The sequence below is a fragment of the Enhydra lutris genome, unplaced genomic scaffold, assembly GCF_002288905.1.
Source record: "Enhydra lutris kenyoni isolate GAN:26980312 unplaced genomic scaffold, ASM228890v2 scaffoldscaffold14, whole genome shotgun sequence".
In the NCBI taxonomy this organism is placed as follows: Eukaryota; Metazoa; Chordata; class Mammalia; order Carnivora; family Mustelidae; genus Enhydra; species Enhydra lutris.
The window spans coordinates 43928686-43945811 of NW_019154098.1; the positions used below are offsets into that span (position 1 = coordinate 43928686).

General features: G+C 33.3%; 1 protein-coding gene across 2 annotated transcripts in view; it reads left to right on the plus strand.

The window, feature by feature from the left end:
- Nucleotides 1-16028, plus strand: part of LOC111146803 (triple QxxK/R motif containing) — a 100040-nt gene extending 84012 nt beyond the window's left edge. For both annotated transcript variants that reach the window (XM_022502491.1, XM_022502490.1), the window contains 2 exons: nt 9118-9203; nt 14922-16028. In XM_022502491.1, the coding sequence (XP_022358199.1) occupies nt 9118-9203; nt 14922-15035 (200 nt within the window). In that variant the 3' untranslated portion in view covers nt 15036-16028. The remainder of the gene's footprint in view (nt 1-9117; nt 9204-14921) is intronic.
- The last annotated feature ends 1098 nt before the right edge of the window (nt 16029-17126 follow it).

Consider the following 17126-nt stretch of genomic DNA (forward strand, 5'->3'; position numbering starts at 1 on the left):
CCAAGAAATCCAGCCAAGACAAAGTTCACCTACCAAGGAGAACAGCAGAATTCCAGTGGAGGAGAAAGCAAAGCACGGAACTAATGGCTTTCTCCCCATGATTCCTTAATCTTACAGTTAATTTAATTTTTTTTATTTTTTTTCTGCTAAAATTTTTTTAACTTTTACCCTTTTCTTTTTTAATGTTTTTTAACTAGTTTATCTAATATATATATATATATTTTTTTCTTTTTTATATTTTTTCTTTATTAGTTTTCTTCTTCTAATTTTTTTTTTCCCTGAACTTCTTTTTATCCCCTTTCTCCCTCCCATGATTTGGGGTCTCTTCTGATTTGGTTAAAGCACATTTTCCTGGGGTCGTTGCCACCCTTTCAGTATTTTATTTGCTCCTTCATATACTCTTATCTGGACAAAATGACAAAGTGTAAAAACCCACCACAAAAAAAAAAAAAAAAAAGAACAAGAGGCAGTATTGAAGGCTAGGGACCTAATCAATACAGACATTGATAATATGTCAGATATAGAATTCAGAATGACAATTCTCAAGGTTCTAGCCGGGCTCAAAAAAGGCATGAAGGATATTAGAGAAACCCTCTCTGGAGAGAGAAAAGCCCTTTCTGGAGAAATAAAAGAACTAAAATCTAACCAAATTGAAATAAAAAAAGCTATTAATGAGGTGCAATAAAAAATGGAGGCTCTTACTGCTAGGATTAATGAGGCAGAAGAAAGAATTAGGGATATAGAAGACCAAATGACAGAGAATAAAGAAGCTGAGCAAAAGAGGGCCAAACAGCTACTGGACCATGAGGGGAGAATTTGAGAGATAAGTGACACCATAAGACAAAACAACATTAGAATAATTGGGATTCCAGAAGAAGAACAAAGAGAGAGGGGAGCAGAAGATATTTTGGAGAGAATTCTTGTAGAGAATTTCCCTAATATGGCAAAGGAAACAAGCATCAAAATCCAGGAGGTGCAGAGAACCCCCCTCAAAATCAACAAGAATAGGTCCATACCCCATCACCTAATAATAAAATTTACAAGTCTTAGCAACGAAGAGAAAATCCTGAAAGCAGCCTGGGAAAAGAAGTCTGTAACATACAATGGTAAAAATATTAGATTGGCAGCAGACTTATCTACAGAGACCTGGCAGGCCATAAAGAACTGGCATGATATATTCAGAGCACTAAACGAGAAAAACATGCAGCCAAGAATACTATATCCAGCTAGGCTATCATTGAAAATAGAAGGAGAGATAAAAAGCTTCCAGGACAAACAAAAACTGAAAGAATTTGCAAACACCAAACCAGCTCTACAGGAAATATTGAAAGGGGTCTTCTAAGCAAAGAGAGACCCTAAAAGTAGTAGATCAGAAAGGAACAGAGACCATATACAGTAACAGTCACCTTACAGGCAATACAATGGCACTAAATTCACATCTCTCAGTAGTTACCCTGAATGTAAATGGGCTAAATGCCCCAATCAAAAGACACAGGGTATCAGAATGGATAAAAAAACCAAAACCCATCAATATATTGCCTACAAGAAGCTCATTTTAGACCCAAAGACACCTCCAGATTTAAAGTGAGGCAGTGGAAAAGAATTTACCATGATAATGGACATCAGAAGAAAGCTGGTGTGGCAATCTTTATATCAGATAAATCAGATTTTAAGCCAAAGACTGTAATAAGAGATGAGGAAGGACACTATATCATACTCAAAGGGTCTGCCCAACAAGAAGATCTAACAATTTTAAATATCTATGCCCCTAACATGGGAGCAGCCAACTATATAAGCCAATTAATACCATAATCAAAGAAACACATCGACAATAATACAGTAATAGTAGGGGACTTTAGCACTCCCCTCACGGAAATGGACAGATCATCCAAGCAAAAGATCAACAAGGAAATAAAGGCCTTAAATGACACACTGGACCAGATAGACATCACAGATATATTCAGAACATTTCATCCCAAAGCAACAGAATACACATTCTTCTCTAGTGCACATGGAACATTCTCCAGAATAGATCACATCCTGGGTCATAAATCAGGTCTCAACCAGTATCAAAAGATTGGGATCATTCCCTGCATATTTTCAGACCACAATGCTCTGAAGCTAGAACTCAATCACAAGAGGAAATTTGGAAAGAACCCAAATACATGGAGACTAAACAGCATCCTTCTAAACAATGAATGGGTCAACCAGGAAATTAAAGAAGAATTGAAAAAATTCATGGAAACAAATGATAATGAAAACACAACAGTTCAAAATCTGTGGCACACAACAAAGGCAGTCCTGAGAGGAAAATATATAGCAGTGCAAGCCTTTCTCAAGAAACAAGAAAGGTCTCAAATACACAACCTAACCCTACACCTAAAGGAGCTGGAGAAAGAACAAGAAAGAAAGCCTAAACTCAGCAGAAGAGAAATCATAAAGATCAGAGCAGAAATCAATGAAATAGAAACCAAAAAAACAATAGAACAAATCAACGAAACTAGGAGCTGGTTCTTTGAAAGAATTAATAAGATTGCTAAACCCCTGGCCAGACTTATCAAAAATAAAAGAGAAAGGACCCAAATAAATAAAATCATGAATGAAAGAAGAGAGATCACAACCAACACCAAAGAAATACAGACAATTATAAGAACATACTATGAGCAACTCTACGCCAACAAATTTGACAATCTGGAAGAAATGGATGCATTCCTAGAGACATATAAACTACCACAACTGAACCAGGAAGAAATAGAAAACCTGAACAGACCCATAACCAGTAAGGAGATTGAAACAGTCATCAAAATTCTCCAAACAAACAGAAGCCCAGGGCCAGACGGCTTCCCAGGGGAATTCTATGAAACATTTAAAGAAGAATTAATTCCTATTCTCCTGAAACTGTTCCAAAAAATAGAAATGGAAGGAAAACTTCCAAACTCATTTTATGAGGCCAGCATCACCTTGATCCCAAAACCAGACAAGGATCCCATCAAAAAAGAGAATTACAGACCAATATCCTTAATGAACACAGATGGGAAAATTCTCACCAAAATACTAGCCAGTAGGATTCAACAGTACATTAAAAGGATTATTCACCACAACCAAGTGGGATTTATTCCAGGGCTGTAAGGTTGGTTCAACATCCACAAATCAATCAATGTGATACAACACATTAATAAAAGAAAGAACAAGAAGCATATGGTACTCTCAATAGATGCTGAAAAAGCATTTAACAAAAGTACAGCATCCCTTCCTGATTGAAACTCTTCACAGTGTAGGGGTAGAGGGCACATACCTCAATATCATCAAAGCCATCTATGAAAAACCCACCGCAAATATCATTCTCAATGGAGAAAAACTGAAAGCTTTTCTGCTAAGGTCAGGAACACGGCAGGGATGTCCATTATCACCACTGCTATTCAACATAGTACTAGAAGTCCTAGCCTCAGCAATCAGGCAACAAAAAGAAATTAAAGACATCCAAATCAGCAAAGAAGTCAAACAATCACTCTTTGCAGATGATATGATACTATGTGTGGAAAACCCAAAAGACTCCACTCCAAATCTGCTAGAACTTGTACAGGAATTCAGTCAAGTGTCAGGATATAAAATCAATGCACAGAAATCAGTTGCATTTCTCTACACCAACAACAAGACAGAAGAAAGAGAAATTAAGGAGTCAATCCCATTTACAATTGCACCCAATACCGTAAGATACCTAGGAATAAACTTAACCAAAGAGGCTGAGAATCTATACTCAGAAAACTATAAAGTACTCATGAAAGAAATTGAGGAAGACACAAAGAAATGGAAAAATGTTCCATGCTCCTGGATTGGAAGAATAATTATTGTGAAAATGTCTATGCTACTTCTAGCGATCTACACATTTAATGCAATTCCTATCAAAGTACCATCCATTTTTTTCAAAGAAATGGAACAAATAATCCTAAAATTTATATGGAACCAGAAAAGACCTCGAATAGCCAAAGGAATATTGAAAAAGAAAGCCAAAGTTGGCATCACAATTCCGGACTTCAATCTCTATTACAAAGCTGTCATCATCAAGACAGCATGGTACTGGCACAAAAACAGACACATAGATCAATGGAACGGAATAGAGAGCCCAGAAATAGACCCTCAACTCTATGGTCAACTAATCTTTGACAAAGCAGGAAACAATGTCCAATGGAAAAAAGACAGCCTCTTCAATAAATGGTGTTGGGAACACTGGACAGCCAGATGCAGAAAAATGAAATTGGACCATTTCCTTACACCACACACGAAAATAGACTCAAAATGGATGAAGGACCTCAATGTGAGAAAGGAATCCATCAAAATCCTTGAGGAGAACACAGGCAGCAACCTCTTAGACCTCAGCCGCAGCACCTTCTTCCTAGGAACATCGCCAAAGGCAAGGGAAGCAAGGGCAAAAATGAACTATTGGGATTTCATCAAGATCAAAGGTTTTGCACAGCAAAGGAAACAGTTAACAAAACCAAAAGACAACTGACAGAATGGGAGAAGATATTTGCAAACGACATATCAGATAAAGGGCTAGTATCCAAAATCTATAAAGAGCTTAGCAAACTCAACACCCAAAGAACAAATAATCCAATCAAGAAATTGGCAGAAGACATGAACAGACATTTCTGCAAAGAAGACATCCAGATGGTCGACAGACACATGAAAAAGTGCTGCACATCACTCAGCATCAGGGAAATACAAATCAAAACCACAGATACCACCTCACACCAGTCAGAATGGCTAAAATTAACAAGTCAGGAAATGACAGATGCTGGCAAGGATGTGGAGAAAGGGTAACCCTCCTACATTGTTGGTGGGAATGCAAGCTGGTACAACCACTCTGGAAAACAGCATGGAGGTTCCTCAAAAAGTTGAAAATAGAGCTACCTTATGACCCAGCAGTTGCACTACTGGGTATTTACCCTAAAGATACAAACATAGTAATCCAGAGGGGCACATGCACCCGAATGTTTATAGCAGCAATGTCCACAATAGCCAAACTATGGAAAGAACCTAGATGTCCATCCACAGATGAATGGATAAAGAAGATGTGGTATATATATACAATGGAATACTATGCAGCCATCAAAAGAAATGAAATCTTGCCATTTGCGACGACGTGGATGGAACTAGAGGGTATCATGCTTAGTGAAATAAGTCAATCGGAGAAAGACAACTATCATATGATCTCCCTGATATGAGGAAGTGGAGATGCAATGTGGGGTGTTAGGGGGGTAGGAGAAGAATAAATGAAACAAGATGGGATTGGGAGGGAGACAAACCACAAGTGACTCTTAATCTCACAAAACAAACTGAGGGTTGCTGGGGGGAGGGGGGTCGGGAGAGGGGGTTGGGGATATAGACATTGGGGAGGGTATGTGCTATGGTGAGTGCTGTGAAATGTGTAAACCTGGCGATTCACAGACCTGTACCTCTGGGGATAAAAATACATTATATGTTTATAAAAAATTAAAAAATTAAAAAATAAAGATGGAAAAAAAAATTAAAAAAAGAGAAATTAAGATGTTTTTGGATAAACAAAACCAGGTAATTTGTAATAGCACACCTGTCCCGCAAGAAAACAAGGAAGTCCTTGAAGTTGGAATGAAAACACACAAGACGGTAATTCAAATCCATATAAAGAAAAAATAAACAAACAACAACAACAAAAACTCAAAAAATTAACACTTGTAAAGGTAAGTGCATAGATAAATATAATAGAAATCTACATATATGTTTTATGTCTAACTTTTTTCTTCTTCATGCTAATGTATGAGGTGCTGCTAAAGAGTACTTAGATGGCATTTTGCACCTATTAAACAGTACATTTATGAAGAGGAAATATTTCAAATCAATAACCTAACTTTCTGTCTAGACAAGTTAGAATATGAAAAGAGCAAACTAAACCCAAAGCTGAAGAAAAGGAAATAATAAGGTTTAAAGTGGAAAAAACATAGAGAAGATAAAAATAATAAAAAACATAACAAAACCAATAGTTTATTTAAAAAGATCAACACAATTGAAAAACTTAGTTACACTGTTAAAAGCAAAAAAACCACAAAGATATCATTAATGAAACAGGGCACCTTACTGTTGACCTTATGGATATAAAATGGATTATAAAGGAATAGTATAAACAATTGTATGTTAAAAATTAGATAATGTAGATGAAACTAATACACATCTGATGCAAAACTACCAGAACTCTGATCCATTGCTGGTGGGAATATGAAACGATATAGCCACTCTGGAAAATGGTTTGGCAGTTTCTTACAAAGTTAAATATATACTTACCATATGACTCAGCAGTCCTACTCTAATAAATTGAAAACTTGTGTTCATATAAAAACCCATACACCTGTGTTTATAGGTAGCTCTTGTAGTACTTGCAAAGTACTAGACAAAGTACTTTGCAAGTACTGGCAAAAGAGCCCTTAAAAACTATCTCCTGTTTTGGGGTGCCTGGGTGGCTCAGTTTCTTCTCATATAAAAGGTAATGAGTAATTGTCAAACAGCTACTTTGGTTATTGTATTATCGATATAACCAAAATCGGAACCAACTATGTCTAGAAAGCCATCTACATATAAAATCTAAATTATTATATATGTGTTTACATACATATGTAAGTGTATTTGTATGTGTATATATACATATATAATGTATATAAATGTACATATATAAAAATGTATATAAATGTACATATATATGTATGTGGTTTTCTAAGTTAAGTACTCAGAATGTAGGGGCTTCTGAATTTAACATTTTTACAATTGTGTAGGCATAGGTATCCTTCTTGAAGCCATACAAAATTTAAATGTTGAAAACCCCCCTTTGATATAGTAGAAATATCTAGTTTTAGTTGTAAAGAACTTAACAGATGCCCCTGTAAACGCTTTCACTTAGTAGACTGAAACCTCGTTTTTCAGTATATACTTTTGGATATCATAGTTAGCAAGCAGAATGCTAAACTACTGACAGATGCACTATTTGGAGAAGTACCAGGTGTAAATAATTTTTTAAAACCATCTATTTGTTATAAATACAGTTTCAAATGTTCATATTAACTTTAATATGAATCTAGAGGTATTATTCTCTAAGAGATACAGAAGTTGAATTGAAATGGAACACATTATTTAACTAATAAGTTACATGGCAAGTGAAGTAGAGTGATAAATTCTCACTTTAACCTTGACTCTTTGAAGTATATTTGAATCTGTTTTATGACAGACACATCATCCAGAATAATGCATATGTGTATGTAAAACATTTGGGTTAAGACGATCCTTTTTCCATTTATTTTCCCCCTTGCACCCAGAGATTATTATAGGGCATATATAAGATAAAAAGAAATGACTTTTTGGTCTCAGATCTATAATCTTCAAATTTCTCTTTAGATTCTCCTTAGAAATTTGCTTTGTAACCCTGAGTGAGGCATTTGATGTGTCACCATTTTCATTGTTCTGACCTGTTTATATCTCAGCAGGAATAATGACATGAATAGTTTGACTGTTGAGATGTGAAATCAGAGTGAACACTTGTCAAGGCTTTTGCAGCAAAATTAAATGTTGCTAATTTAAACTGGGTCAGAGTAATATTTTTCTGTAGTTTATTCATTCCATAATTTAAATTTAGATCATTTGATGTACATTTTTACAATTGGTTCATTTCTGGATCATTAAACCTTATCATCAAATAATATTTATTAAGCTTCCACATGTTCATAGATCCAGAATGACTGCTATGTGATAGCAGTTAAGGAAATAGCATACACTGGTTCTTTAAAAAAAAGCAACAACAACAACAAAAAATCACATATCTCTTCAGCCAAACAAGCACTTTTATGGCCTAATGAACACAAATAGAGCATTTCTTCATTACTCCCATCCATTTGACTCACTTCTCCCTGCCATTTCTAATTCTAAAAATCTATATGGAATTTTAAAGGCACTTTTGAATCATTAGCAAAGAATTATTTTATTGCACATTAACTTTTTATGATACACTACAGTGTAGATCAACTGCATTCAGATTTATTTCAGTGCAAGGAAGATGTGGAAATTAAAGTTAGAAGTTGTATTATTTACATAAAGGAGATATAGGGGTAAGTCTGGAAAGGAACTGATCATAAAGGAAAGGGAATAAGATAGAAACCAGGCAAACTATAAGAATATAAAAGAGAGATTACGTGGATTTATGCTAACTCCCACACAGAGTGACATACTGTATTTGAGACCCATTGACCCAGTTCTTAGTTAAAAGTTCTTTTGGTTAACAAAAGAATATATTATTCTAGTCAATGTTTTTATTACTCTTGTTTTGTTTTGTTTTTGTATTGTTAAATCTATTTTCTTCAGAGGTTATGTAATTCATTAGTTACATACAGACTCAGGTTTGTTATTCATTAGTTGTCAAATGGTATACAAAAAAGGAAATTTGGTGATGTTAACTAACTTAGTTTTGTTCATCTTTGGCTGTGAAAGGTGGTAGAGAAGACTGGGACTAATATTTAAATACAGCTTTCCTACATCTTTTATTTGGCTGTATTTATTCTGTCCTCTATTAAGAGCAAATAAAGTTAAATATGTATTTTTCTAATGAATTCAGCGACTGAAAGTTTTTACAGATCCTCTTTAGTTTCTTATACAAAACTTGAGGATATTCCTCAAATTGATTATTTGGTTATTTTATATATCCCTAATAAAATAAATTTATAATGAGCTTTTATTCTTCATGTAGGAAGATGAAGTTAACTTACCTATTAATGGGACCTTAGGTATACTCACTTACACATTTGTTTTTAAATGTTTCCAAAAGGTTTACTTTCTTTACTCTGAATATTCCCTAAAATAACTTTTTAGCTTTTTACTGCACACCAAATTGAAGATGTCTGTCAGATCTTCTTCCTGCAAAAAATTAAGAGAGGAGAAGTTGACCTTAGGGTGATAATGTTTATGGTTTCCAAAACTGGGAGCTCCTTTGCAACTCTGTGTCCCAGGCTTACTGTATTTAAACATTCCTTGACATTTCAGTTGGCTGTTAAACTTGAATTATATATTAAGCGTAGCTCATTGCCTGAAATTATCTTTTTCTAGGTAAACAAGATTATAAAAAAACCAAACCTATTTTACGAGCAACCAAATTAAAAGCAGAAGCAAAGAAAACAGCAATAGGGATAAAGGTACCTGTATTTGGTAACTTTAAAATTTGATATATGCATGCCATTTCATTTTCTAAAACTGGATTGCATAAATGTTGAATGCTAAATGTTTTATGACATTTCAAAATCAAAGTCAATGCCAGAATTGAAGGTACTTATAAAGAATTTACTTAATGGGAAGCATCATTCTGATCCTGAGATTTTTACCAGGTCTTAAAATAAAACACAATGTCACATAAGAAAACCAGTTATACTTAAAGTTGCAGCTTATTTTTTCCTCTAGCTGCTGTATATATTGCTCAAACATTTCAGTGATTTATGTGGCCCAAATAAGAAACTTTTTTTATTTTCAATAAATTTAATTTTATGGTTATTGCAATTTTAGTTATAATTATGTATCTTAGATGATTAATATATATAATTTTATTCTGTGTTTTATTATTGTTGTCAGTACTCTCTATGATGAAATTCTAGTGATGTCCCCAAACTTGTTCTTTTAGAAAACCAGTGTTTTAACTGCTTAAGAGGGATAAGCACATCTGAGAATGATGTTAGCAGATAATAATCCAATATGCTAGCACAATGAAGTTCAACAAAATTACATTTATATTACTACTCATGTCAATTTTTTGCCAAGTATTTAGAGGTGACTCAAACTATAAATAAAAAAATTAGCTTGATGGTTCTACTGTCAAATGTATAAAATTAAAGTGAATAGTGTATATACTTTATTTAAATATTAAAATGTTAAAAGGAGATTTTGGTTTTTATCTGGCAGATGAAAAATCAATTTTTCTAAGTTATAGCTTATAGCAAATGCCAAGGTATTACTACCAGGCTGTAACAGCTGTTGAACTGCCAGATGATATATTTGGTTGTCTTCCAGAATTTGCTATTATGATCACCAAATACTGCCTTCGTTTTACTCTTGATTGCTGATTTTGATCAAGTATTGCCGTGTGATACGGTATGTTTTCACAACACAATCCCCTCAGTTAGTGCTGTGTGTCAGTTTTTAATGAAAAAAAAAAAAGGTTAATTGTCTTTTTGTTTAAAAGAGAAATGATTAATCTTTTGAAATTTTCTTCTAATTTCACATGAAATTTTGTTCATCTTTTAAATTATCTCCATGACATGATATTTCTAAAAGCATTAGTTAGGGGTTATTTTCTTTCTTTATTTTACAGTTAGTTACCTGATGATTGTCTCTTTTTGTGAGAGCATTATCTGTAATTTTCCACCAAGGCATTATGTCAGTCACTTTTATCTCTTCCAAAGTGGTGTTTTGGTTTTGGGGTTTTTTAAAGAAAGATATTGGGTAGCAAAATCCTCTTGTGGCACAATATAACGAGCAACTATAAATTAGAATTTGAGAAATGTGCAGCCATTCATTTTTTAATATATACACATTCTCTTCATTTGCCCTTATAATTTTTGTTATTTTAATTTGAGGAAATGATTGTCTTAGTATCAGATAAATCTATCTTATAACACAATTACTTAGTATCTTTTTATAAACAATGCAGAACTTGCTTATCTTTTTTTTGAGAAAAAAGTTTTTCTTAGATTTCATTTATGATTTAATGTATGTACAGAAGTGTTTCTGACATCTGAACATAGCTCCTTTTGAATAAGCTCGCATATCATTTTGATTTGTATACCTGTGAAAAACAAAAACCTTGACTTTAAACATTGGTTATTTTGCTTGAAAAATTATATGAAGAGCCCATTAAAATGATATGAAACTTTTTAGAATCAGAACCATGGATGTGTTTTACATTTCAAATCTGGCATACTAATTAGTTTGCCCTGTTAAACTTTGATTGCCTTGTCATTTTAGCATAGAATTTTAAATAACGAAGTTTCTTTCAGCAATTGCCATTTAATGCTGTTTAATTTCCCCAGTGAGTGATTTTATCCATATTGATAATGTCAGAGAAGCAACTAAGGACTAATGAACATCAAACATGTTTGACTCTTATCTAGTTGATTCAGGATGACCATAATATTATAGTATTTTATCACTTTATTGCTTATTTTTAGAATGAATCATAGTTATGCTCTTAAAATAATTTAAATCTATAGAAAATATGAACAGCTGGATGGAATAGAAAAATACCAGCCATGACAACACTGAACAGAGAAGAAAGAGGTCTGGGATTACATTCCTCTTTCCTCTTCCTGTTGCCATGATCTAGCAAAGTCTAAGCTGACATATTTGCAAAAGCAATTATAACATTACCTCATAGGGTTTTCAGAAGAGTTAAATAATACCACAAAAACAGTTGACATTGAACCGAGGACATTGAATTCATTTATTAATTGTTAGCTGATTGAGAAAACACTTCTTTGAATTGGCCATTACTGGTTTATACAAATAAGACTCCCCTTGGTTGTTTGTCATTGGCCTTAAGATCCCCCACTTCAACTTAGCCAGCATTGTATTATTATATTGCATATTATAAAATGTTCTCAGTTTACTGTGGAGATACTAATATTGCTGTTGTAAAGTTTTCAAAGTATTATCTAATTTTTTAAAAAGATTTTATTTATTTATTTGATGGACAGAGATCATAAGTAGGCAGGGAGGCAGGCATTGAGAGAGGAGGAAGCAGGCTCTCTGCGGAGCAGAGAGCCAGATGCGGGGCTCGATCACAGGAGCCTGGGATCATGACCTGAGCCAAAGGCAGAGGTTTTAACCCACTGAGCCACCCAGGCGCCCCCAAAGTATTATCTAATTTTAATATACTTCTTATATAGGTTATCTAAATCTTAATCCTTCATTATCTGTTTAGAAATGCTTTAAATATTACAATGTTGTAGAACCTATAGAAAGAATATTACAATGTTCTAGAACCTATAGAAAGAAAGATGACCAAGACATGATCACCTGGGAGCAATTTATACAAGAAATAACTTCCAGATTTCAATACCATAAAAATCAACAATATTGACTGGGATATCTAGGACTGGAGAGGTAAGGAATACACAATATATTCTTTATGCTCAAAGACTTTTAGTGCCTTTTTGTAAACATATGTTTAGTAATTAAAAATGTTTTGAGAGAACAGTGCTGATTCAGAATAAGATGTGAATATCAGGGGCGCCTGGGTGGCTCAGTGGGTTAAAGCCTCTGCCTTTGGCTCAGGTCATGATCCCAGGATCCTGGGATCGAGCCCCGCATTGGGCTCTCTGCACGGTGGGGAGCCTGCTTTCTCCTCTCCCTCTCTCTCTGCCTACTTGTGATCTCTGTCTGTCAAATAAACAAATCTTTAAAAAAAAAAAAAGATGTGAATATCATTGTTTCAAAATTTAGAACTAATTTCTGGTTATTGAAGGTATTTTATTTCCTATGTCTTACTAATGTAAACAAAATCTTGTATTTTAAGACCCAGTAATGAGTGCTACCTAAAAAATATTTGCATAACCAATATTTCCTATTTGGTTGCTGTTCAGTTAGATTATTTTTGAAGAATTATGACTTCATTAAACATTTTTTAGAATGTAAATACCCATGTTTCCTAGTATTTAGAAGAAAAAAGATAATTCATATTTGTTAATTAATTAGTTATTTGAAAGGTTTATTTGAAAGGTATAATCTAATAAAAGAATAAATATAAAAAATTTAATTTATCTGTTACATAAGTAAAATATTTAAGTGTCAAACAGATCTTGCTAACAACCTCTTGGGATGAGCCATCTGGATATGTTATTTTTCTTCTTTTTTGTGATTTTGGATATAAAACTAAAAATGGCCAGGGAGTGAGGGGTCATAAATGCCTAGAGCTCTCTAAGTTATGGTTAGTGTTACCAGCATCCTGAAAGCAGTATTTTCAAATTCTGTCATTGTTTTAACCCTCTGTACATGTGGTCCCACAATGTTCATCTCCTCAACAGAACAAGGATTTTTTTTAAATGATGCTGTTCCTCCCCATTCAATACTCCTTAGCCCTACCCCCTCCACCATATATTCAGCAAACCTAATTGAATTAATGGATCCTCTGAAGTTGTATTCTATGAGTGTTCTCTGCTTTCTACCCTTAAAACCCATTTTCATGCCTCCGGATATCCTGAAAATGTATAGTGAAGATGATAGTTTTTTGAAGGGACAAGGAGCAGTTGAAAAGCAGCAGTTAGAGGTGATTATCAAATGAGATGTGGATGATGGCCTCCAATCAAGAGTAAAAACTTTATTCCTGCCTTAAGCTTGTATGAATGGTGACTGCTGTTGAACAGTTTTGTTGTCCACTATACAGAACAGATGGAGTTTGCAGTTGTGTGTCACTTGTTTATTACATCCTCTTAAAATTAGTAGCTGTGTAACCAGATGGGTCTGGGAGCACAGCTGTGGATATAAGAATATAAATGAAACCTGTCTGATGCTGCCATGCCCTTTTGAGATGCCAAAGTGTTCCAAATGCAACAAAGAAAAACTCACTTTCATTGACATTATATTGATGTATTAGATTTAAAAAAAAATCTTATAAAAATGGTTGACACTGAATCTATCAACCCCCTGATTTTTATCAATATTTACTTCTGTAGTTTGGAAATCTAAATAAATGTACATTTGATGCTAAATATCTATATAAATTGCCCATTTGTAATTTCAACATCCAGGAAAAAATTTCTTGTTGCTTATAAACCAAATTCATTTTAATGTCTTTTAAAGTTTATTAGATGGCATATGTTGAATTAGTAACTTTACATTCTGATGAAATGTAAAATATATTCATATATACAAATAAATTGCTTCTCCATAAAACAATGCCAGGAATGAGTGTGATACACAATTGAAAATTAGAAAGACATATTAGCCTCTTTAGGATATGGAACTGGCACTAGTTGCTCTTTTTTATTTTAAATTTCTTTAGCCAAATGATATGTTAATATTGAGAATACTTCTATTGGTGTGTGTGTATACTACATACTATATACTATGTACTTCATTTATATATGAAGCTTATGGACTTCTTAGGAGATAATAGGATTTTTGCCATAATATATGTAGTAAATTTTTTGGCTACTAGTTTAACATAATTAATATAACCTATATCAAATAACCAAATGAAATATTCAGAATAACCCTTCACAATTCTGATAAATTATACTATGTCTTGCTTCATGAACTGAGAGTCCTCAGTTTTGTTCCCCCACATTATAAACTATAGAATTTAGAGTTTAAATTTAGTTTTAACAAAATAATATTTAATAGAGACTTACAGAGACATAATTTAGAAACTGGCTATAATAGCAGTTTCTTCCTATAGAAAAAGAAAGATAAATGTTTTAAAATCTGTGTCCTAAAGCTGTAACTAATAACAAACGAATTGAAGCAACAAATAAAGTTAAACATACTCAAATAGAGAGCAGAGGAACTGTGTAGGCACAAACTACACTGCTTGCACCCAACATCTTGATATCCAAACTATGCAAATATATCAAAATTGTAAAGTTAAATTTTATTACTAGAAATTTTAGTATTACAAATTATATAGAAATAATAATAGAAATGAGTCATCCACTGATGTCCTTATTGCAGTCGGTATTGTCAAGTACAAAATAAATTGCTTTACTAAATGACAAGAGGAGTTAAACAAAAAAATGTGATTAATTAGGTTCAAATTATTATTCTAGATGATGGAATTATATAGCTATTTTCTCTGATGAAACTTATAACATCAACCAATCTCTTTTCATCAATTTCAAACATACCTTTTTTTTTTTCCCCCTCCTTAGGAAGTTGGCCTCGTACTAGCAGCTATATTGGCCCTCCTACTGGCTTTCTATGCTTTCTTTTATCTCAGACTGTCCACAGATGTTGACCCTGATCTGGAACGAGATGAAGATTAGCTGAACAGCAATCAATGCATTAAAGGGAAATAATTTTATAAAAGCACCCCTTGGGACCAACACTTTCTAAAGTACTGAAACTGGAACATCTTGAATTCTTTCTGCTGGTATTTTCAGTTTTGAGAAATATCTTTTTAAATAGTTGCATAGGATATCAAAAAAAGAACCTTACCTAGCAATGTAGTATAATGTATGCTACCGGATACTTTTATAAATCTTTCTACTTTGACAGGCAACCTATTCATGGTGCGTTTAGATTAAATGGAAAATAGATCCTAAATTCTTCGGATGTCTTAGTCAGTTTATGTGTATAACTCCGTCACTTCAGATTACTAAATCTATTTTTGTTCCATATACATCGTAAGTAAAAGTATATATCCTCATTTACAGAAACATTCTCAAATCACATTCAGAGCCTAAGAAGGAATGAAAAGTCATGGGAAATTTTTCATTATACAAAGAAGCCCTGCTTTCTTTCCAGACATATTTTATATCATTAGAGAGACTATCTGCCATACATCTACAGTAATCTTTTTCCTTCTTTGCCAACTGTTCAGCGCACATGTGCTCCATCAGAAATGGCACCTGGATGACAGAAGCTCAAAGAGTCACATATGTCTGTAAAATAGAGTTCCTTTCCTCTTGGGCTGTCTGAACTGGTGTAAATAGAAAGTTCAGTTGATCTTGATTTTAATTAACTTATTATTGTATTAATATAAACTTGGAATTCTATTTTAATTATGTTCAGGCTGCTTGCAGTATCAGTTTGCCCTTCTTGTTAGGGAGGTATGTAACAATCTGTCATTTAGTTGTGCAGTTGTTTTTTTTTTTTTTTCACACAACAGTAACGGAAGTCCTACCTACTCAGAATAATTTTCTTGGGTTGCCTCCTAACCCTAAACAATACAAAGTTGGTTTACAAAATTACATTTTGTCTCTTGAGAGTTAATCAATTACAACTGTTTTGTGAAAAATAAATAATAGAAGAAAATACATGTCTCACATTACTTGCATTTCTAATTTTTTTGTTTACATAAGTTTTTAAGATATTTTGCATTTGTTGGAGTATAACAATCAATATATTCAATATTTTTACCAGTAATGGATTTTTTAAAAATATTTTTAGAACACATGAATACATAAAGCTTAGAAAATGGGAAAATATGTGTCCACATCAGAGTTGTTAGCTAATATCTTATATAAAGAAGTATAAAAAATTAATAGTTAGAAACAAATGCACAAAGTGCTTTATATCATATACATTTTATTTATGAAGAGCAAATAAAATGTAAAGATTGTTTCCATATTTTTCCAGAGAAGAAAGCTTTGATGAATACACTCAATGTTCTGTGAGACTTTTGCAAAGAGTTGAATATGACTGTGTAGCTTTATGTTCTGTAGAATTTTTCCAAGTAGCATAATTTATTTCATCAATGTGAAAACAGCCCAAAGTTCCCATATCCTCACAGATCATTTATGCCAAACATCTGAGGGCAAAATTTAGCCAGTGTTATTTACTGGATTCTACCCCTTGAAATCACAAACTCATGAGACAGACCAAGAGTTCTTATGCACTCACCACAGCAGACCAATCCAAGTGGCATTTTTAGGAAAGGTTGCAGCATTTAATGCCATGTGGTATGTCTGTTCGTGAAGTGGGTGGCAAGGGAATATCCAAGCTGGCATTTTGGATATGATGGGCCTTTTCCTTTCCTGAGTGACATGCCACATGTCAAGAAATACTGCTTTTCCCCCACTCCTATCACATTTACGTGAACGATTTTCATTTAGTTATTTTACCTCCCATATGGTGTTAAAAACAGTCATATTAAATAAAGATTATTTCTAATTTCAGTAGTAATTTAAATGAGAAGATATGTAATAATTGTTTATTAGATACCTATCCAAGTGAAATATAACAGAATTTATAGTATTTAAAATAAATGAATATACTCTTGGAAATGTCTGAAAATTCATTACCCTGAGAAAAAAATGTTACTGTTCCCTTCTGTTCTTGAGGTGTTCTCTTGAGGAAAAAGGTTGTTTCTGATAGTAGTAAGTATTAATCTATACATAGTATAATTACAAGCT